Below are 16,631 nucleotides of genomic sequence, written 5' to 3' on the forward strand. Positions count from 1 at the left end.
CTTTGTTTCGAAGCTTCAGACACTGTGTGCTCCGTTTGACTGAGAACAACTCACAGCCCTTGATGACCAAGCTGCAGTGGCTCTTCGCCTTCCTGGAGCACAGCCAGGTGAGTGCAGGGGGAGCTGGGCGTGATAGAGAGGAGGCCTCTGTCTGACATCCTTCCCGTCCCCGGGATCTGCCTGCAGCTGGCTATCAGGCCCCACTTCCTGGTGTAAGAGCCCCAGTCCAGGCTGGCCTGGGTTCATGGCCAAAGCCCATGGAGCCGATTCGGTACTCTTACCTGACAGGGGGCCTCCTTAAGCCCTCTTGTGTGCTATGCTGCCCGCTAGCACATCTGCCCACTGCACATTCTCACATCAGCGATTTGGTCCATTGCTGTAGGTGTTGCTGTGTTCATCTGCTGTCATTTTTGATCACTCATGTTGCTAGGTACCCTGAGGACCATATTTGCTTTGTCCACGGTCTCTGCCCTCATGGAACCTAAAGCCCTTGGCTGGGCATTATACAAGGCCCGGTGTGGGGGCACGGAGATGAGTAAGCAACAGCGCCTCCCTCACAGTCAGGGGGCGGGGGGAGATGAACCTGCAGATGACAGTGGTAATCCTGGACAGAAGGAGGTGCAGTCTCTTGTGCACATGCAAGGCGGGGAGAGGTTGGTTCTGATGGGGAAGGGGCCATGCGGAAGACATCTTGGAACGGGTGACATCGTGGAACAGGTGCATCTGAGACTTGGATTGTAGCTAAGCTTTTGGCAAGGGAGGAGGGTATGCAAGGAGGCAGAGGGAATGGCAGTGAGCAGGCACCTGGAGAGAGAGCATGAGGTGTGTCATGGGAGAGCAAATGCCTAGTGGGTTGTTCTCTCCGTGAACGTGATGCCTGCTCATAGGTAGTGTGGGTTTGGAGGGATGGGGTGGGTAGGGGAGGACTAGGGAAGGGAGGGCTTCAGTGAGGAGACTGGAAAGTTTGGGGCCCAGAATCCCCTGGTAGACCTGCAGGCCCAGCATGCTGTAGTGCTGGCTGGGGAGCAGCCTCCTGCTCCTGACCCTGCCTTCCCCTACCTTGGTCCTAGAGGCCTGCCATTTCTCCAGAGAACTTCCTTTCTGCATCCTGGACACCCTGGTTCAGCCCTGGCACCCAGCAGGACTGCTCAGAGTACCTCAAGTACCTGTTGGATAGGTAAGGGAGGTCAGGCCCAGGGGAACGCCCCACCCCTCCACACTGTTTTGTCCGCTAACTTGAAATGGGGTGCTGCAGTGCACTTGTGGAAGGTTTGGAGAAGTACCATGAGTGTGGGGAGTGAGTGTGAGGGAAGCTTGGAAGATGCTGCCCTGCACCGTGACCTGGGAGTGGTAGGCGTGTGTGCACAACACTGTGCTTACCTGAGTGCGCGTGTGTTTTTGTCACAGGTCTGGGGGCACCTGCACATAGATACGTATGTAGCAGGTTTGTGTGCCTGTATGCAGTAAGTGTGTGCCTGGCTTGTGAGTGCATGGATGCCATTTTGCACATCTATGTGTATTCCCTGTGCAGACTCCTGCATGTGTATGTGTCTGATTGTGTGGCCAGCTGAGTAAGGTAGATGGCATGAGTCCAGCCAGCATGCTGGGAACACACCCGTGTGTGTATGAAGCCTCTGTGCCCCCTGCTCCAGGCTGCATGAGGAGGAGAAAACGGGGACCAGGATCTGCCAGAAGCTCAAGCAGTCCAGCTCGCCGTCCCCGCCTGAGGAGCCCCCGGGCCCCAGTTCAACCTCTGTGGAGAAGATGTTCGGAGGCAAGATTGTGACTCGGATTCGCTGTCTCCGCTGCTTCAATGTCTCCTGCAGGGAGGAGGCCTTCACGGACCTCTCACTGGCCTTTCCCCCACCTGAGCGCTGTCGCCACCGCCGCCTGGGCTCAGTGCTGCTCCCTGCAGAGGGTGTGGTCGTTGGAGCCCCAGACCCTCCCCCGCCATCCCCGGCCCACGACCAAAGCAGGGCAGGTCCTCAGAGGCAGAGGAAACACTGCATCACAGGGGGTGTCCCCCCAGTGGTCCTAGACATTGAAGGCCTGGGCCCCCAGGGAGCTGGGGGACAGGGCAGTCAGGAGGAGGAGGTAGAGAAAGCAGAGGAAGAGAAGGAGGAGAGAGGAAAGGAAGAAGAAGACAGGACCAGAGAGGAGGAAGAAAGGACCAAAGAGGAAGAGGAAGAGGAGAAGGAGAAGGAAGTAGAGGAGGAGAAGGTGAAGGAGGAGGAGGACAAGGACAAGGACAAGGAGGCCAGCCTGGGCCGGGGGACCCTCAGAGCCGCCCCCTCTGGGCAGGGCTCCCGCTCCGTCCTGGACCTGGTCAACTACTTCCTGTCCCCTGAGAGGCTGACGGCGGAGAACCGCTACTACTGTGAGTCGTGCGCCTCGCTGCAGGAGGCCGAGAAGGCGGTGGAGCTGAGCCAGGGCCCGCGCTACCTCATCCTGACTCTGCTGCGCTTCTCCTTCGACCTGCGCACCATGCGGCGCCGCAAGATCCTGGACGACGTGGCCATCCCCCTGCTGCTCCGCCTGCCGCTGGCTGGGGGCCGGACGCAGGCCTACGACCTGTGCAGTGTCGTGGTGCACTCCGGAGTGTCCTCGGAGAGCGGTCACTACTACTGCTATGCCCGGGAGGGCGCTGCCCGCCCGGCCCCTTCCCTGGGAGCGGCCGACAGAACCGAGCCCGAGCACCAGTGGTACCTGTTCAACGACACCCGGGTGTCCTTCTCCTCCTTCGAGTCTGTCAGCAACGTCACTTCCTTCTTCCCCAAGGACACAGCCTATGTGCTCTTTTACCGCCAGCGGGCTGGGGAGGGACCTGAGGCTGAGCCGGCCTCTCCGAGAGTCCGGACAGAGCCCGCCCTCCACAAAGACCTGATGGAAGCCATTTCCAAAGACAACATCCTTTTCCTGCAGGTGAGCAGGCCTGCCGGGGCCTCTGGGCCGAGGGCCCAGGTGGAGGGGCTTCCCAGTACCATCCCCGCTCAGAGGAGCTACTGCTCCTCTCTGAGTCTCTTCCTTTTTGCTCTTGTCCATTCATTTACCACTTCGCGCTGGGGTATGTGGGTGGACCAGATGTAGCCCCTTATCTCAGAGCATCAGACGTTGAGTAAGCACCAGTTTTTGTAAGTGTGCTGAAGGAGCAGCGTGGGGTTCAACGAGTGGAGTTGCATAAGTGGCTACAGAGCCTCTGGGGCATCCAGGGGACCTCCCTGCCCAGTGGGCCTCCGCCATCACTGTGCCTTTGACTCTAGTCCAACTCGCTCTCACCGGGGGCCACGTCAGCCTCACGGTTGCCTTCAAAAGGCCGAATGTAACTTTAGGACTGTATAAATGTTAACTACTCCCTGACAGTTAAGTGAGGGCTCAGCACTGCCACCTGGTTGAACACGGTGCTGGCCAGATAAAAGAAGGTGGAAGGCCGGATTCGGCCCGAGGGCCTTGTGTTGGCCACCTGTACTCTAGTCCTTTAGTGTTAAGGGTGGTGTCAAAATACTTAGCAGCTGGAACAGCAAGGGCTCTGACCAGTGAGAAGGGACAGTGGCCACCAACAACTGCAGTGGCCACACCAGGACCTCTGAACAGCGGCACCTGGAGTCGGTGGTCACCTGGGGAAGGCGGGTGGGAGGGGAGGTCCCTGGGTCTGATGCCAGGAAGCCCTCAGGAAGGTCCCTGTGTGGGGGGATGGGACCCTGGACCTCCTGCTTCCTGGGGCCACATCAAACCCTCATTGGTCGTCACAGTCTAGTGTGAATGAGTCCCTCTCCTCCGAAGGGCTGGATTTTTGTTGGAAGAAGGAAAAATGATTTTGAAGCCTAGACAGCAGGGTGGAAGGACTGATCCACCCCACCTGTCTTCCCACTGAGCTGGGATGCCTTTAGGGCAGAAGCTGTGGCTTCTCCGGGCCTGGCCCTGGGGACCAAGGACACTCGGCAGTGCAGCACTGGATGGCACTGGGGGAGGGAGTGGAGGGTGGACTCTCACTTCAGCGCCTGCATTTTAAGCTCCCTCCCCTGCCTCCGTCTGTGTTCCAGGAGCAGGAGAAGGAGGCACGGAGCAGGGCGGCCTACATCTCTGCACTCCCTGCATCTCCGCACTGGGGGAGAGGCTTTGATGAGGACAAGGATGAGGATGAAGGCTCTCCAGGGGGCTGCAACGCTGCTGGGGGCAATGGCGGAGATGTCCACAGACTGGTCTTCTAATGTGAATCCTTCCCTGGTCCTGCCTGTGGGCGTGCCACAGCCAGCCTCAGGGGAGGCCTTGACCCCTGTCTTCTGGGAGCCAGGTGGGGGTCCAGGTCCCAGGCAGAGGTGCTCTGCCAGACAGGGTTTGAGGGAGGCTGTGGCGGCAGGTCCCGTCCTGAAGGCAGGCCCTTCCGAGGGCTAGAGAGGTGGAGGTGGAGCTTCTGGGACACTGGCCCTCAGCCTGAAGAGGTGAGGGCCAAGCACCTTGCACTTGGCCTCAGGCCCAGACACTGGGTTTGACCCCCTTAGGATTTTACCAAGTATCCTGGTCAACTCGAAGCACCTTAGATGGACACCGTAGCCTGTCCCTGCAGACTGCCAGCAGGGCTGAATGTCACAGCTCTCGAGTTTTGCCATCAAGTAGCATTGCCCTTCCACTCCTTCTAGACAATCCTGTTGCGCTACCGTGTGAAAAAGCAGAGTGGGAGCCACACCCTCGCACCGAGAGAAGGGCTGCTTATGGCCCCCGGGCTGCCTTGTTTCTCCCAGGGGGTTTCCGAGGTAACACGGCGCCTGCCCATCATCTGTCCCTCTCCTGAGAGGCGAGTAGGTGCCTCAGAGAGTGTCCGCTCCCTGACACTCAGCAACTCGTAGGGGTGGGGACAGCCCCCTCCCAGTGGGAGACCCTCTGTCCGCCCGATAGCTTGCCTCAGTGCCTGAGATGCCACAGTGTGCATCCCCCTCCTGGTTAAGATGGAGAAGCCTTACTCTCCTGCAGATGTGTCTGCTTCTCCCAGAGCCGGTCTGTCCTAAGGAAAGCTGGTGGCTCAGGTGCATCCGCCAGCCAGGACAGCAGCGGCCTGGGGGGTTGGCGCACAGGAGATGCTGTCCTCACGTGCCCTCCCACCGCTGTTCCCCTTCTGAATGGAGAGAAGAGGCTCAGGGTCTCAAACAGGAATAAAAACAGGTTCTTGGAAGCCTCTGAAGCTGTCGTTCTTCCCACCCAGTGGCTGTGATGTCCGCACCCTTGGTGTGCGCAGGCGGGAAGGGAGGTACGTGCCCCCTTCCCTCACCGCTGTGCTGACTCTCCGTGGTAGATGAGCGCACCTGCCCCTGCGGTGCTCTGTGAGGTACAGGTGAGGCCTGGGAGGTCGCAGAGGGCAGGGTCAGAACCAAAGGGGGGACATTTCCCAGAGGCAGGGGCTGGCAGAGGGAAGGAAGAACGCTGTCCTTGTCTTAAGAAGCAGGGAGCCCTCTGCCTTTGGAGGGGCGGGTGGGTGCACAGGCTGGGGGCTGCCCGAGGGGGTGTTGTCAGGGGACTCGCCTGTCAGGTGGGGCTGGGCCCGGTAGCTGGGGATTGTTCGGGCCCCAGGGACTCTAGCCTGTCCCCAAGTAGCTACTGCTGCCGCCACATTCCTCCTTCCTTCCCTCTGAGAACCCAGGGGTGGGTGGCCTCTCCTGGGCTGGATGTGGGCATGGGCTGGGGGAGAGTTGGAGGCAGGACCTTCCCCCAGGTGCCACCCCACTGTGGAGCTGGAGGGACCCCTTGCCACCAACATGGCCCGTCCTTGTGGGAGAGCAGAGGAGGTGGTGTCAGGGACAGAGGCGGGGCCAGTGGTGTGTCCAGGGCTTGGCTTCAGGGGCCACCTGCCTGTGTTGTAGGTGGAGTGGAGTTTTGGCCCAAATGTCATGGACCCTTAAATATTAGCTCTCCGGGACCAGTGGAAGTGGGCCGACAGCCTGTCAGCCACCAGGTCACACTCGTTCATTTTTCGGTCCCAGCCCAGGCGCCTTCTAAGAAAGATGCGTTGGCAGATGTTACGACACTTCCCATGCACACATCAGGGGTGCGGAGTCAGAGGTCAGGAGGGTTCGTTCTAGTTTCCAGCTGAGGAGAGCACCCAGTTATTCTCTATCAAAACGAGAGTGGGGCAGCCTGGCCCGAGCCGGCACACTGCAGCTAGACTAGGACCCTGAGAGACAGAGCGCCCTCATCAAGAACAGGTCTGAGCCGACAGGCGGGCAGCCCGGCAGCGGCCCCAGCCCTCAGACAGACTCCACAGCAGCCACCGAGGTCGTGTCTAACAGACTTTATTGTCGTCCTGCTCCAACTCCACCGTGAAGGGGCCCCGCCGGCGCCAGGCCGCGCCGCACGCCGCCCCACCACAGACGGGACCCCCGTGAGCGCGTGCCCACCCGCCCCAGACCTACCCACAGGATAAATACGTGTTACAAATTTTTTTAAAAGAAAATAATAAATTAATAACTTAAGTGATTAGGCACCAACAGTGATTTGAAAAATTAAATGTCAATTTTAAATGGTAACAGGGCAAGAGCCCAAGACTGGGCTTCTCCTGGCCCATTTTCTGTTTCCTGACAAATATCAATAACTCTGTGTAAATGATTCTAACTTTCAAGACACAGGTAACCAACACACACACAAGAACACACACTACCAAATATCACATGACAGCCAGAATGTCCAATGGGACCCACACCCCTTGGGTGGCCGAGCTGGCCCGGGGCCCAAGGGCTCGGAGTCCCAGCACGTGGCCTCGCGGGAGGGGCTGTAGCGCTGACGGGGGGCCAGCCTCATCCCGGGTCGCAGACAAGGACAGACCCGCTCCCTCCCTCCTGTGCTACACTGGGCTTCCAGAGCCCCGTCACCCCGCTTGGCCTGAGGCCTCAGCCCTATCTATGGCAGGTGAAGGGGCGAGGGGCAGGCCGGAGTTGGGCCCCTGCTCCAGTCACTTTGGAGTGGTTGTGCTTCAGTCCTATCCGATCCGGGTGGAGTCGAATGGTTCAAATGTGGAGGTTACCACACTCAATACAGGGAGGGGACCAGGTTCACTGGCTGCCTAGCCCCGGTGGTCCAGACCTTCAAGAGAGGCCACAGAGCAGGGACTTCTCCCTTAAAACAGAAGAGCCTCGCCGCCTCGGGGGCCTCAGACACTGGCCGTCTGTCTACCCGCCCGTCAAGGGCAGGCAAACCGCCCACAGCACTCGCTCCTCCTCTCACTGCCCCTGCTCTGCTGTCTGTAGCCTTGCAGATGTGGGCGAGGACGGCTCCTGCTGTGGGGAGCCCCAGGCAGGATGAGCCCCCGGGTTAACCACGCTGGGAAAGTGTTCCCAGTCTTGCCGGGCCACTGGGAGAGGTGGACTTTGACGCACTGATAGACCAAGGGACTGGTTTTTAAAACTGAGCTGACAGGTATGTACTAAATACTGGGCAGGCTGGGGCTGTGAGCCAGTTCCCTCTCCTCCTGTGCTTCCTCCCGTCTCTGTCTCTGCCCCTGCCTCCGCCCTAAGGGTTTGGGAGTTCTAGGAACCAAAAACTGAACAGAGGTCTCCTTGCAGATTAGATTAGAACACGGTCTCTGAAGACTCCAACCAATTTAATTCACATCAGGGCACACTCAGAAAACACTGACATGCGGGCACCCAGTGGTCAACAGAGGAGGCTGCTGGAGCCAGGGGCTGAGAGCATCAACACTTGGGCCCATTGGTGGCCTGCTGGGGCTCAGGGGTGGCACCATTGAAAGCTCTGCCACCTGAGACCCTGCATGGGAGGGTCCTTAAAGGGACACAGTCGGGGCTGGACAGAGTGAACTGGCGAACCCTGCCCGCTGTAGGCCATTGCCACTGTTGCCGTTTCACCTGTGGGAACATGGAGGCATGGACCCACACTCCCCAAGGTCTTTCGTTCCCTAAACTTTCCAAGTCTCTCCTCCCTTCCTCCTCCATTGGACCTAGCGCTGCTATCCTTCCCTTCAAAATCTGACCCACTTTCTTCCAAGAGCCATCTCAGGTACCTCCTTTCCCTAGAAGCCCCCTTTTCTGATCCCTGCCCCCTCCCACACCTGCCCTGGCCCTGACCCCTGGGGAAGCAGCCCCACTTCCTCTGCTCAAGCTCCAGGTACTTCAGCATGGTTGTGCTTCCCACCTAGGAATGGGGACATCAGCATTTTAAGTCTTTCCCATGGCCATTACCAATGCCTTGTGTCCTTGTCTGTTTTCTTCGCTGACTGTGAGCTTCTCAAGTGCAGGGATAGTCTGATTCAGTCCTGTGTTTCCAGTGCCTGGTCCAGAGCCTGGCCACGGCAGCCGTTAATGACTGCTGGCTGAGCCGATTTGACCTAATACGGGAGGGGCTACTGCTGAGAAAATACTTCCTCCCAGGATGGTGCCTCTCAGGGAGTGGTCAGGCCATTGGACTGGTGAGGGGTGTGTACACCCCCAGAAGCTAAAGGGGAGTAGTGGCCACCTCTATTCATTACTGTGGGAAGACTTTTTATATTTTTTGGGATGAGTCTGCTCCACAGCATAGGGTGAAACATCTGGTCTTCCCAGGTGTCTCTGAAACTCGAGAAAATTGGCCAAGAACTTTCAACATAGAAATATTCAGATACCCACTTCCCCACACCCCAAGCTGGGGAGGAGCCTGGGGTGAGCCCTACTTCCCGTCCCTGGCAGGGGTGGGTGGGGACTGGCACACTGATCTGATGGCCTTTCCAGCCTCGAGAGAAGCCTGGCCTCTCCTGTCCCTGAAGCCAGGGGTCACTCCAAGCCGGCACCTGGGATGCGAGGGTCCAACAGAAGGTGAGCGGAGAATCACTGACCCGGCACTGGGCCACGCTCGGATCTGCCCTGAGCCGGGGCATGACCCCGGCCCCACCGCACAAGCTGTCATCATCCCCATGTGTCTCCTCCAGGCTCTGTCCTGCCCCGTTTGCTCTCTGCACTGCTCTCCCCGTTGTCCGTCAGTCCTGGGAGCTGCCCTTGTGACACGTCACCACACACGTCACTCCCAACACGACACAGCACCCCTTCCCGTTCTGCTGCACTCTGCATGCCCCGCTCTGGCACTGCCTCCACCAGGCCCATAGGGTGTCTTCCCACTTGCTATGCTGGCCCCATGGCCTCAACCCCTGCCTCTCATCCATCGTTACCTGCGCCTCCCGCTGCTGCACTGCCCTGTGCCTCTGCCCAGCCCGTTCCGGTCCCAGGGTTGCCGTCTCCTGCACCCCGCATTGCCTCCAGCGCCACCCATGCTCCCTCCATCCTGCACCTTGCATTGCTTCCTCACGGCCCCACCAGCCTCCTCTCACTGAGCTCATGGCCCAGCCCAGTCTGAGCCTTCTCCGACCAACTGTCCCCTTAGGTGGTGGGAACGTGGAGCCTCCGGGAAGCAGCAGAGTGGGCCTGCGGCTCCACAGCCCCAGGGCCTGACTCCACAGTGCCCTTCTCCCCCATCTCCTGGGCTTGGAGCCCTCTCCCTGTCCTCGGTTCCTCATCCTCCTTAGCCTTCCTGTCCTTTTGTCCTCATCCTTCTGCTTCTGCCACCCTGCACAGCGGCACTGCCACTTGGCTGAAAGGGGGGGACCACTGCAGGGGCTAACTGCCTTCTGCACCTGGGGATGTAATTCTCTTGTCCCTCAAGACCACCTCTAACCTTCCTTCTTGACTCCATCGTTTGGTGGCCTTGCCTCTCCTGTGCTGAGACAGACAGGGATGAAGGCCATGCCCACTTTGGTCTGCTGGTCCTTGTCTTCCTGGTCAGTGAGAAGACAGGCTTCTTCGGGGACTGAAGGAGCCAGCCCCGGGGCTCGGGGCTGTGACCGAGTGAGGCGTGGCATCCGGCTCGGAGCCCCAGCCTTCCCTCCACACGTCTATGGGTATACGCAGATCTAAAGGGCAGGAAGAGGCTGAAGGGTGCTTTTTGGCAATAGCTCTAAGGTGAACAGAGGCATGGCCATTGCTAATACAAATCAAAGGTGGGCCCCGAGTGGGCAGAGGAAGTGCCTCAATCAGGCCCTCGCCTCCCAGGGGAAGGGTTCAGGTCCCTGATGTCAAGTGTGTCGAAGGCCAGAGCGGCAGAGTGGAGGGGGTGAGGGAGGGAGAGGCGATGGGAGAGGAGAACAGGGAGGCGGGGAGGAGCCAGCTGTGGTGCCCCAGGCCCCCCTCCAGGCTCGGCGGCCTGGTCACAGCTTGGCTCCCTTGGAAGGCTCCGAGGACTGCCGCACGTCCGTCCACTCCTGCATGGTGCTCTGCAGAGCCTGGGTCTTCTCCTTGTCCACTTGGACGTAGTCCACCTTCTCGTCGGAAGTGACGGAAGACGTGGATGGCTGAGGAACAGAGTGGGGAAGGAGAAGCTGCTATGAGTTAGCACAAGGTGGGCGGCTGCCGGGTGAGCTCTTCCGGAGCTGTCTCCAGGGCTGAGGGGGCGGGCCTCTGCCTGCTGCTTTGACCGGCCTTAGGGGTCTGTCTGCTTTTTCTGAAAGTGGCTTTGGAGCCTCAAGTCCACACTGCATCAGCCCCGTTTGCTACAACAGCCCCTCCAGGGGAAGGAAGTGGCTGGGTGCCAACAAGCACCAGCCACTGAGCTCTGTGTATCCCCCGGAGGGCACTCTCAGCCGCCCGGAGGGGCACCTGTGTGGAGGCAGATTGCCTGCCCTGCCGCCTGGACTGGACAGTGATGCGTACTTCCTGCGGAGAGCTTTCCCCAGGCCTGGAAGTCCCTTCAGAAAACCCCTGCGCAACAGCAGGGCTCTGAGACCCACCCAGACAGTGAATTTTCCTCGGAAAGAGACTGGGACCTGGACACAGGAGTCTCGAGTCTTGGCTCTATCACTGATTGATTCTGGAACCCTCAGCAGGTTGAGTCTGCAGGTGTGCTCTGGTCTGCCCATCTGCATGGTGAGGCGGGGGGAGGGGCCTGGCTGGGGGAGCCCCTTAGACCCAGGACACCTGTGCGCTGGGGGGTGGTGGTGGATGGGAGCCTTGTGAGACCCAGACGAGAGCACAGTCAAGCAGCAAGATGCAGAGGGAAGGTGCCCTCCGCCAGAGCCTGGAGAACTCTGACCCCCACCCCCTCACATTGCCCCCCACAGGCACCTTGCGGTGGGGGCTTGGGGAGCTTGGCTGGAAGTCCAGAGCCAGGTAGTCGACACTGCCGGTGCTCTTCTTAGGGGCTGGACTGTTGGTGCCACTGGGAATGGGCGATGCAGACACTGGATTTTGCTGTACCACGAGGAGGAAAAGATGTTAGTGAGTTTAGGGACTAGATCAGCCCGCCACTCAGACACCCCTGGGAGTACGAGCCAGCACTTTCCATGTTCTCCTTTAAACTCTTACAACGATCCTGTGCTCCAGGCATTGTTACTATTCTCATTTTTAAAAACAAAGATAAAACTGGTTCAGAGGTGTGAAGTGGCTGCCGGGGGCTGTACAGCTAATGAGCAGAGACAGGAACCAGGTCTGTTCTCTGACTCCCACACCTGTGCTAATCCCGCCGTACCACACCCTTCCCTCTAGGACCTCAGGCCAACCCTCATGTACAGTCTCCCTGAGAGACCCGGCCCTGGTCTGCTGGCCCCTGAGAAGGGAGCATGTTTCTCTCATGCACTGGACTTTGGAAAGCCTTCTTTTGCACAGAATTTGCTTCTCTGAAACTCCCTCCCATGGCCTGTGGCCTAGAGCGGGGGAGTCACCCCACAGCAGCCTGCTCCCTGCAGCCCCAGCTCCACGGAGAGCTGAGCTGAGCAGAGTGGCCTCGCACCCAGGCTGCCCACAGCCCGGTCCCCTCAGCAGCTCTGGAGACGGCACACACTCGACCCTGCCTCCACCCAGCAGCCACTCGAACCCGCCCAGGACTTTGCTGCGCTCGGTCTGATGATCAAGGCAGCAGTCCTGTGCTCTGTTTCTGGCTGCTTTATCAGTTGGTTGGTTTGCTCTCTTGATGTGCAGCAACTACCACGTGCTGGGCAGCTGTTCGCTTTTCAGCGAGGATCTTGGGGGCAAACCTGCCACGTGCGGCCTGTGTTTCAGGCCCCATTGTGGCCTTCACCACAGTGAGTCATCGCGCGTGAGCTTCCCGCCTGCGGAGGACTCGGTGAACACGCCCGCACACTCGCTTGTGGTCACGGGCACGGCAGGGTGAGGAAATGGGAGATTTTTAACAGGATAGAGGAAGGAACTAACTCTGAAGGGTACACTTGTCACTAATGACTATTCTGAAATACCTGTCTAATCATCTGGCCTGCTAACCCTTATGAAGCTCCCTCCCGCCCACGGAAAAAGTCCAGACTTCCCAGACAGCAGGTGGGGCCCTTCATGATCTGGCCCCAGTCCACTCTCCCCCCGCCTGCCCCACCTTCGGCCACAGTTAACCATCACTGTTCTCCTCCATGCCCTGTCCCCACACACATGGCCACCTCCACCTCAGTGCCTCCGCTTTCCCCAGCCTGGTATGACCACCTGTCCTGCAGGTACATCCCCCCCCCCAGTGTCCTCTCAGGGGCACTGACCATGCCGCCTCTGCCACAGTCACAAGAAAGGCAGGCCTTCTCTGCCTCTTACGGCGGTGGCCTCTTTGAGGGTGGGGACCTTGTCGTCACTGCCTCTGATGGTAGGTGCTCACCACATGTGTGACTCAAGGAGGACACACAGCGGCAAACACAATAACAAACAATGTGGGAACCCCTGGGCCGAGGAGAGTGAGCCACGCTGGGAAGTGGGACGAGAGCGTTAGGTCCGGGGACTTGGATGGGAGGCACTGCTGTAGGTCCAGGGGACTCACCATAGGGACGTAGTTCTCCTCGCTGTCTCCTGAGTCCGTGCTGGTGATGCTCTGTGTGGAGACGGGGCGGCAGCACTGGGAAGAGCTGGGGTTGAAGGTGTGGCTGTTGGAGAGGGGAGACAGAATAAGCCCTGGGGAAGCTTCCAGCCTCCCCTCGGGCCCCTGACCCTCAACTCCCAGACTTCTGCCCTCAGAGGAAGGTCTGATGCAGCGCGGATACAATTATTCCCGCTCTCGGATGAGAAAGCCAACCCCCAGGAGATCTATGGACTGCTCAGCCCCTGACAACATTGTCATCTCGATGCAGCCTTCCTGACTCACAGCCTGGCCTCCGGTCCCCTCACCAGCTGTAATGGCTCTGTTTGCAGCTCCCACTTCCAAAAAGACACTCACATGGCCCTAGACCAAGACTTGGTGACGGGGGATTTGAAGGGGAGCTCGTCGATGACAGTGTGGCTTCTCAGGTCGAGCGGTGTTGGCTTTGCTGGAGCAGGAATAGAAAGTCGCATTATCAGCCGTTAACGTCACACATACATACATGCATACAACACAGGTATATTTATAAATGCCTTCATATTCATCCAGTTTCACGTGGAGAAACTGAGGCTTAGCATGTTTATGTAAACTTCACCCACATTGGTAGGCCTTTAAGACATGTCTTCAGATTCCAGATTATACATTCTTTGCATTGTCTATATGGTAATCATATTTCCAGAATCCAAAGTGAGGACAGTCTGACAACAGAGTGTTCTCTCCAGGTTTGTGACTATATAGGAAAACAGCAGATGACATTTGAATTGGAAAATGCCGCCATGGCTACGTTCTGCTGCTGCTGGATCGGGGCTCTGGAACCCAAAGTGCAGGGAGGCGAAGGCCACAGGACTGTGTCGGCTTCCATCCAAACGCTAAGATGTGAATTCTTCGTTGGCCAAGTCAGTTGGGCTTATCTCCGCCAAAGGTCATTCTACTTCTCCCTTCGAATCCCTGCCACTGATCCAAGGCCAGTAGCGTGAGGTAGAGACAAGCCTGGACCTTGAACTTGAACTTCCTAGTCTAGATGCTGGGGACAGAGACCTAATTTCATTGAACATTTGCTGTGGACCAGAGTCAATGTCCCAGATGCTTTCCTTCTAAACAAACCTGGGAGGCAGGAATTACTATTCCCATTTCACAGATACAAAAACTGAAGCTCCAAGAATTAAAATGATTTGCCCAAAGGCACACCTAGGAAATCCTAGATAAGGATAGCAACCCACATTTACATGGTTTGAATGCTCAAGCCTTCCTATCACATCCTAATATATGTTCTAATGGACTACTGTGTCAGTTCCACCCTCCTCTACCCCAGATCTAATACCCTTTCCCCTTGAATAGCACTTCATGTTATGAAGTACTTCTAGACATATTATCTATGTCCCTCAATTCCTCTGGGAGGTATGTATTATGTTTCCCATCTCACAAATGAAGAATAAGGCTCTGAGACACACCATGATTTGTCTGCACTCACAGGTTAGCAGGTGGCAGAGTGGAAACCTGCATCTGTTCTGCCCTGACTCCTACACTCCTCTGCCCAGCAGGCTCCTCCAGTGGCCAGTCCCTAAGGTGCTAGACCACTGGGATGCATTTGGAGGGTTTGTGCCTGTGGGTATACAACTTCGGGGAGGTTTAGGCCCCAGAGGCTACCACTTCCTTGCAAGTAAAGGCCAGGATCCACTTGACTCGAAAATGAATGCAGTCCCTGGCCATTGTCCAGAGATGAGACAAGGAATGGGTGGACTTACCTTTCCGGTCTGGCTTGAGGTTGCGGTTGACAGGGGGCGGCTGGATCTCACTCCCTCGGCTGGGGCCTCGGTGCATAGGAAGGGCTGTTGAGGGGTAGCCAAGGGGGTCAAAGTGATGGGGCCCTGGGCTCATGGGGATGTAGACGCTCTGGGAGTTATCGCCTGCTCGCTCCAGCAGGGTGGAGGAACCCGGATTCATGGGCACGTAGTTGTCTTCAGAATTGCTGCTATCTGATCGGCCTATAAGTGTTTTCCCTGGCTAGGAAGGAGAGAGAAAGACATACAGCTGTCACTAGCAAGAAGAAACAAGGGCGTGATGAGGATTTACATAGGAGGGAAGAAAAGTTGTAACTGAGTGAGCTGCACTGTGGAACTACAAGGTGGATCCTGGGAAATCCCAGTAAGAAAACAGGGGAGACAGGAAGAATGAGGTCTGTGGGTCCCTTCCAGCTTCCATGGCCCCTTGGGACTCACTTGGAACTTTCGACAAATCTTCGGTATGAAATATCATTGGTGGCTGGGCCCATGAGGCTTTCCAGATGCCTAAGGCCAGGGGCTGCAGAGGTTTGGTTTAGGACCCACCCTCCACCTCAGGTGTGGACTCACCATTGGGAGGTCAGCATCTCAGGCCCTAAGCTGGGCAAGGAGCATATTAGAAGCCTTGGCCCTGGCTGGTGAGGCTGGGCCAGTCGTGCTTCCCCTGTCCAGCATTTGGTGTGACCACCAAGCTGCAGTCAGAGCTGCCACAGAACATGCGACGCATTAACCCTGACTACAGCCCTCCTTCAGCTCTTGCCCTGTGTGTTCAGATGCAGAACTAAGCTGCTTTTGCTTTGGTTGCCTAACTTGCAGTCTCGTCCATGCACCTAAAGTCAGGCTGAGCCTGCTTAGCCGGAGCCGGAGACCTTGCAGAACTGCAGTCAGCCCCGTCTAGAAGGCAGCCTGGGACTGACCTTGCACTCCAACCATGATTCTGCCACTGAGCCTGACTCTGAGCCACCCCTGCCTGCAGCCTCCTGCCACAGCCCCTCCTCCAGGTGAGACCTCAGGGGTTAGGATGCTGCCTTAGATCCACCATCCCAGAGCCTGAGTCCTATGTCTTCCAACCCCTCCTACTCACCCACGGGCTGGCCAGCCTTGTAGTCTAGTGTACCGAAATACACACACTTCCTCCATAGCAGGATACCTGTATCTTACTTTCTAAAAACTCAATCCAGGGTGCTGGACTGAGACAAGAACTAGGCAGGGTCCAAAGAGGAAGTTGCTGCACTCTTTGGGTGACCTTTAACCCATCTGAGCTGGCTGAGGACCCCTGGCTGAACCCCACTCACCAGGAAAGAACCGATACCATCACTCATGGACTCTGCAGAGCGGCCCGCACTCTCTCCACCTCGCTGAGGGTACTCGTAGGACTCGCAGGAAGAAGCTACGACAAGAAGGAGGATCCAGATGCACTCGCAGTTGACCTGTGTGCTGCCATTCACCCAGACCCTCACCAGTGCTGCTCAGGCCTTACTAAAACTCCAGAAGATACCACTCTCAACCCCCAGTGACAAGGTATTACTTTGGTCACATCACTTCTCAGTTCAGAAAGCCCTCCCAGGCTTCCGGATCAAGCTCCAGTGTTGGTGTCTACATCGAATCCCTCCTCGACCATGTCCACCCTTGTTTGTGCGCTTCTCTGTTTCCTACAGCACTTACCTCCTGTCCCAGCCGTCACTGACACAGACACCACAGTCGCACGACTGACTTGTGACCAGTTAATACATGTTGACCTTATTTCCCCAACTACGTGTGAGTTCTCTGAAGGGCAGGCCCATGCTTTTTTAATGTCTCTATCACCTCCATTCTGGAACACAGGTGACTGATCAAATGGTTGATGGACCGAAAGGCCGCACAGAGTACTGAGCCAGAGGTCAGGACCTTGGCCCCAAGGCCCATCTCTGCAACCCTGAATAAGTGTCTTAACTACTACAGGCCTCAGGCAAAATGGATACAATGAGGCTTTGTCTTGTCAAATTCTGAGGGTCACTACTCAGCTTAAACAACACAACAGATAGAAGGACAGGCTTTGTAAGCTAT

The 16,631-nt window shown here is 57.5% G+C and overlaps 2 protein-coding genes across 4 annotated transcripts in view; one reads left to right on the plus strand and one right to left on the minus strand.

Moving 5' to 3' along the window:
* The window catches only part of USP35 (ubiquitin specific peptidase 35), a 30,950-nt gene extending 25,783 nt beyond the window's left edge, over positions 1-5,167 (plus strand). Inside the window, exons 8-11 of one of the 2 annotated variants that reach the window (XM_045818266.1) lie at positions 14-107; positions 1,071-1,177; positions 1,632-2,922; positions 4,041-5,167. In XM_045818266.1, coding sequence (XP_045674222.1) covers positions 14-107; positions 1,071-1,177; positions 1,632-2,922; positions 4,041-4,208 — 1,660 coding nt within the window. In that variant the 3' untranslated portion in view covers positions 4,209-5,167. The remainder of the gene's footprint in view (positions 1-13; positions 108-1,070; positions 1,178-1,631; positions 2,923-4,040) is intronic. The other variant, XM_045818267.1, reaches the window with a different exon arrangement.
* Positions 5,168-6,265: 1,098 nt separating this feature from the next.
* The window catches only part of GAB2 (GRB2 associated binding protein 2), a 177,127-nt gene continuing 166,761 nt past the window's right edge, over positions 6,266-16,631 (minus strand). For both annotated transcript variants that reach the window (XM_045817954.1, XM_045817953.1), the window contains exons 5-10: positions 15,881-15,975; positions 14,550-14,808; positions 13,162-13,252; positions 12,769-12,871; positions 11,085-11,210; positions 6,266-10,315 (exon numbers count right to left, since the gene is read on the minus strand). In XM_045817954.1, coding sequence (XP_045673910.1) covers positions 10,172-10,315; positions 11,085-11,210; positions 12,769-12,871; positions 13,162-13,252; positions 14,550-14,808; positions 15,881-15,975 — 818 coding nt within the window. In that variant the 3' untranslated portion in view covers positions 6,266-10,171. The remainder of the gene's footprint in view (positions 10,316-11,084; positions 11,211-12,768; positions 12,872-13,161; positions 13,253-14,549; positions 14,809-15,880; positions 15,976-16,631) is intronic.

This window comes from Phyllostomus hastatus, unplaced genomic scaffold (genome assembly GCF_019186645.2).
Source record: "Phyllostomus hastatus isolate PE091 unplaced genomic scaffold, TTU_PhHast_1.1 phas_scaffold_317, whole genome shotgun sequence".
NCBI classification, from domain to species: Eukaryota; Metazoa; Chordata; class Mammalia; order Chiroptera; family Phyllostomidae; genus Phyllostomus; species Phyllostomus hastatus.